The sequence below is a fragment of the Mesoplodon densirostris genome, chromosome 14, assembly GCF_025265405.1.
Source record: "Mesoplodon densirostris isolate mMesDen1 chromosome 14, mMesDen1 primary haplotype, whole genome shotgun sequence".
Lineage (NCBI taxonomy): Eukaryota > Metazoa > Chordata > Mammalia > Artiodactyla > Ziphiidae > Mesoplodon > Mesoplodon densirostris.
The window spans coordinates 53,334,001-53,340,000 of NC_082674.1; the positions used below are offsets into that span (position 1 = coordinate 53,334,001).

The window sequence follows — 6,000 nt, forward strand, 5'->3', positions numbered from 1 at the left end:
CATTATGAGAATTCCAAAATATCCTCGTAAATAACATAATTCTTGATTTTGTTTCTTGTTTAAGGAGTAACGAAAGATAATTCCTCATGGCTTCTTAGAGATTAATATGCTTCTAGGTAGGGAAGGGATTTGACACAAGAACGTTGTTCACATTTATTTCTCTGAATAAATATTGTAAGTGCTGATATTAGTAGTGGTAGTGGTGAGAATAATCACTTAAGCAGTTCTTCAGTATTTCTCTGCTACTTAGGAAACTAACCCCTAGAAATGCCACAAGACAAACAAGCATTCCAAAGGAAGCTATAATTAATCAGTTTGGTACTATACCATGAATAACCCTGCCCCCTAACGATTTCAATTTGTAATAGGGAAATAAAACGTAAGCCTATATTGGTACTTTATAATAGAACTGCTACTTCAAGTAAAACTTCTAAGGATAATTTTTTTTAACATGCTTGGTTGTAAAAAGTAAAATTTCAGGTTGAAATCCAAATTTGGTTAAATGGAAGATTAACCAAATCAGTGTACTGGTGGCATTAGATCCAGTGTAGCAAGGTTTGAAACCACCTGTCAAGTTAGAATTCGCAGCTACAATAATTAGTAATACATCAACAGAATGACATGTTAAAGTACAGAAGCCAGCTGGAGGGGAAACTGGAGATATTAGAAACTTCTCTTTTATCATTTTTTAAAAATACTTTAAATAGTATAGTTACTATGAAAAGAAGAAATGTATCTTTTTAGTTTTATATTTTTGTAAGAACAAATCTGATTTTTTTCAGGATAGATTCTTTAAGAAGCAATTCCTTAGTTAAATTCCATTTTTATATATTACACTTTTGAATTAAAGATGTCATTGGTGTTTGTTTTGACAGTCACCAAGGGAAAATTATCTTCTATCCTTGTCCATGCTTAAATCACTCTGACTCAACTCTAAGGAGAATTTTTTCTTACTTAGTGTTAACTTTTTAAATCTGACAAATCTGGGTGTTAAATTATAAATATAATACTAAACAGCCAAGATTTTCTCTATTTACAAAAGTTTTGTAATATATGTAATACATATGAAAATTTTTTGAATCACAGGGCGTTGCTTTTAGGTACTAAGAGTGTTACTAAGGGCGTATTTGGTTCTCTAGGTAAGTGCTTTACTAAGTGTTTGTAGAAAGGAAAAATGCAACTTACAAGTGATTTTTTTTTCTTTCCTGTTTGTTCTCGTTAACAGAAAGGGTTCAAAGACACCAGTCAGTATGTTGTAGGAGAATTGGCAGCACTAGAGAATGAGCAAAAGCAAATTGACACCCGTGCCGCGCTGGTGGAGAAGCGCCTTCGCTATCTCATGGACACAGGTACGGTGCCCAATTACACTGTAAACAGTTTTGGCAAATTGAGCGTTCACAAACTCTTATAGAGTTTTGGAAGTGTGAATCTTTGAAGCCTGAATGTTCAGCAGAACTGCCTTGAAAATAAAAAGGCTGCGATTTGCAGCCACCTCTCTGGGCCCTGGTGATAAGAGTGCCTTCATGGGAAGTGATAACTCGCCCTGATACCGTGTGAGCCAGCACTATTGAACAGTGTGCTCATCCATGCAGAGTTGGAATACACATCTGTGCCTCATTGATATGCCACTGCTTAAAAAAAAAGTAAGATCTTCACTGTTCTACTGATTCATTGGGAAAAAAAAAAGATTTGGCCAGCTAAAGCCATGTACTGCATGACACAGAGCACTATGCATAGGGGACATCTCCACGGACTAGATCACTGAAATTTGAGAATACTATCTGGTTACTGATGCTCCACAATGTTTTTTCAAGAGAACTGGTTTTTAAAAGTCTGTAATACTTTGTGTCACAGTTGCATTTGAAAGGATTAAGGTATATAGAAAGGTTTGTAAAAATGGTTTAGAGCAGCAAGTTAGCTCCTAACCAGAGGGTAGATTGGCATTTAATGCTGACTGCCAATAGTGATTGAATAGATCTAAGTGTACAGTAAGCTATTGGAAAAAAAACAACAACTGTATGTGTGTATATTTTAAAGAAACGTATATTTCTTTAAAATATATGTCTATACATATATATTTCTTTAAAATCCTGCTCCTACAAAAGGGGTAAAAATGGGAAATACATTCGAATCATTCATGCCAAATTAAAAGTACACTATATTAAGTAAAAAAAGGTCAAAATGTCAGTGGAAAATCTATTCCTTTAATCTAATTAATTGCTTTAATTTTATGGCAGTGTTAAAGTAGATTAGTAAAGTAGATTAGTAAATTAGTAGTAGATTAGGATTGGAAAGCTTTCTTGAACTTCTTCTTCTCTATTTGCCAAAGATGTATTTATAATGAAAGAACTCCTCCAGAAATAAGCATTTATATGGGACATTTGAAAATTGCCTGCATTAGTGAAATCAGAACATACTAGAATGTGAAGAGACCTTTGGCTTTATCTGGCCGGATTGGTTTCAAGCTGTGTTCTGTGGAGGCTTTAGGGCTTCTTGAGAGACACCTTTGGTCTGGTAAGACAGTAAGGGAGCAAGCAGATAGACCTCTAGGTTTCTTACCTTACTTCAAACAGAGTAGCTCTGAGTTTATTTATCTGAAATAGCGGGCTTCTTGGATGAGTTCATTTAAAGAAAAGGTTCTACTGGTTAAAATTTAAAACAAAACAAAAAAAGGTTTTTTTTTATTTTTTGAAAACTATTACCTAAACTTCTCATTATACAGAGGAGACAGAGGCACAGGAAAAGCTCAGTGCCACACAGATCAGTAAGTGGCTGACCTTCAGCTAGCATGCAAGTCACCAGAACCCTATTATTACCATACCCTATTATACCTGCTATGCCAAATTACCTAGAACATGTTTATCATTGCCCTAACAAGTTACATGTATGCTCATTCATATACATAGACTTTTGTGTGGATTCAACAGATATGCCATAAACCAACATATGGCTTCACACTTGCATTTTTCCTTTGGTCTCTGAAGGTTTTTGAAAATATTATGTTAACTATATTAAAAATGTAAATACTAGGTAGTGTAATTTCTGTAATACATTTTTAAATTATTTCCTTTATATATTTTAAGGAGACTTTTTTTTTTTAATTCTTCCAAGGAGAGCACCTTTCCTCTCTGTGTTGTATAAATTAGATGTTACTATAAAAGAGCCTTGTGTCACAAGAGAAAAACCTAGAAATTCTGTTTCCTTTCCTTCTTTCACACTTGGAGCCTGATGTATTGAGGGTTCTAACCAAAATAGACTCAAGTTCTCCTCCCCATACTACATATTACCAGTGAAGCTTTGTAGTGGCCCCAACTAGAGATCATTTATCATCTGAAAGACAGTCACGGACTACAGATTGATTCTAGAATCTCTTCAGGGCTTTATATTCCATACTACACAGGACAGAATCTAGTCTAGACTGGATCTGCTAGACTTGGTTCCCCAGCTTGATAAATGCCGAGAATCTCCCTGGATTGTATTGAACCTCCTCCAGCTCAAATAATGGTCTCCCAAGATTTGCCTAAAGCCTGGGTAACAACTGAAGTAAAAGATAAGGTGTTAGAAAGGGAAAGCATATATTTATTCATCCTTTTCCTTTTTGGGGTTCCCATACTTCCAACTTTTCATTTATTATAAAAGATAGTACCTTTTCTCTGGTATCTTAGAGTTTTTGTGTACTTTCTGAATCTCAGCCTTAGAATTAAGCAGAGCAGATAGCATCCATATTTTTACATGATAAAACTGAGCCTCTGGGCCTCCCTGGTGGCGCAAGTGGTTAAGAGTCCGCCTGCCGATGCAGGGGATACGGGTTCGTGCCCCGGTCTGGGAGGATCCCATATGCCGCGGAGCGGCTGGGCCCGTGAGCCATGGCCGCTGGGCCTGCGCATCCGGAGCCTATGCTCCGCAACGGGAGAGGCCACAACAGTGAGAGGCCCACATGCCGCAAAAAGAAAAAAAAAAAAAAAAAAAAAACTGAGCCTCAGATTGGGAAAATGGCTCATATAAGATGGCCTAATTACTAACGGCTGAGTTAGGGCTTGAACCCAAGTTTTTAGGTTTTCTAGCTATTGAGACAGTTCTCTTTTCCACTACGTCTTTTTTATAGCAAAAGCATACTTTATCAGCTATTTCAATTTTTATATACTTGTAGGTACTGACTCAATACAATTTTTAATTGTATTGATTTGAAATTCATGTATAAAATTAACCATTTTAAAATGTACAATTCAGTAGCATTTACTACATTCACAGTATTGTACAATCACCACCACTATTTCCAGAGTTTTTCATCACCCTAAACAGAAACTCTGTACTCATTAATTCCTCATTTTCTCCTCTCATGGTCCCCTAGGACTCGCTAATCTACTTTCTGTCTCTCTGAAATTGTTTTATTCTAGATATTTCATATAAGTGAAATCAAACAATAGTTATCCTTTTGTATCTGGCTTCTTTCACTTATTATAATATTCTCAAGGTTCAACCATATTGTAATGTACCACTACTTTATTCCTTGTTGTGGTTAAGTAGTATTTCATTGTATGTATATGCCACATTTTGTGGAGTCATTCATCCATTGATGGACACTTGGGTTGTTTACACCTTCTGGCTACTATGAACACAGTCTAAAAGCATCTCTTTGAGTCCCTGTTTTCAGCTTTGGGGGTTATATACCTAGGATTGGAATTACTGGGTCGTATGCTAATTCTCTATTTTGTATTAAGGAATTGTACTCAGTTTTAAATGGGTGTACAGTTTATTTAGAAGTTGATTTGTGGAATTGAAGAATACATTTTCCAAAAGAAGCACTGTTATAAGCATCCATAGGCCAGACAAACCCACAAAAATCTATTAATTTAAAATGTAACTAAAATAATACTAATAGTTACATTAGACCTGAGTCCTAGGTTCCCAGGGTTTGAGCAGCTCTGGATTTTAAGCACCAATCCCTTTAACACTGAAGCTCTTGCATCTTGAGAGAGGATAGTAGGGACTGGATGGTGGCCTAGACTTCTGGGCATTTCTCCTGGCATGTTGGGAGAAGACTCTAGCAAGAAAGTAGCAAAGGCTTGTAAGAGAGAGCCTCAGTGGGTTCTGCAGCAAGTGGGTCCCTGGGGAGGTACCAGGGATGAGAATGGCAATGACAGGGGAAGGGCTGGAAAGATCCCAACATTCATTTAGGGGAGAGGCATCTGTGTCAGAGTCAGCTCAGCTGTGGAGATTTATATGACTGGTCCCTTCTGAAATTGAGTAACCCTAAATCGGTAGTAGTTTGAATATTAAATAACAATACTGTGTGTGAGAGAGAGAGGGCACGCGAGTATCTTCTGCCATCCTGTCTTAGGATCTATAATATCCTCATGCAAATACTAGAGAACTTTTTTCCATCAGTTCTGAATGTTTTGTGGGTTTTGTTTTTGTTTTTCTTTTGTAATTGTTGCAGAGGAGGAATTTTTAAATTTCTAGCATCTAAAGTTTGTAACAGTTACTTCTTTGGGGACACTAAAGCTTATTAGTTAGAAACATGCATGTGTTCCAGGCTGACGTTTTGTATGTAAGTATAGGGCTAATGAATCTGTACCAGCAATGTTGTTACCCTTGCAAAAATGGAGTTTATAATGGAAATGTTCGTGGGCCCTTTTACTAAAGTGCTGCAAATAGTGTTACTATAATGAATGCTGTTTCTTTTCCATTCCTAATCTGTTTTCATTTGATGGTTATCAAACTTTCTTACTGTAGAACTGTAGTGTTTTAAACTAATGATTTGTGTTTTTCTTTAAGTGACAATATTTTATTTATATTCTGAGTGTAAACATTAAACATTCTGAGGGGAAAATTGCAATAAAATTGCATTTTCTGGCTTTATAACCTTTAAACACTGAATAAAATGATCATGATAACCTTCTTAAGTTCCTGGGCCACGAATACTGATTCCATAGCTTTTTGTAGCCTAACCACTACAAAAACTTAGCAAATGACCATTTAAAAATATTAAATATACTC

General features: G+C 36.0%; 1 protein-coding gene across 4 annotated transcripts in view; it reads left to right on the forward strand.

The window, feature by feature from the left end:
- EHBP1 (EH domain binding protein 1) overlaps positions 1 to 6,000 on the forward strand; it is a 343,930-nt gene that overhangs the window by 295,752 nt on the left and 42,178 nt on the right. For all 4 annotated transcript variants that reach the window (XM_060117415.1, XM_060117412.1, XM_060117414.1 and 1 more), the window contains one exon: positions 1,226 to 1,349. In XM_060117415.1, coding sequence (XP_059973398.1) covers positions 1,226 to 1,349 — 124 coding nt within the window. The remainder of the gene's footprint in view (positions 1 to 1,225; positions 1,350 to 6,000) is intronic.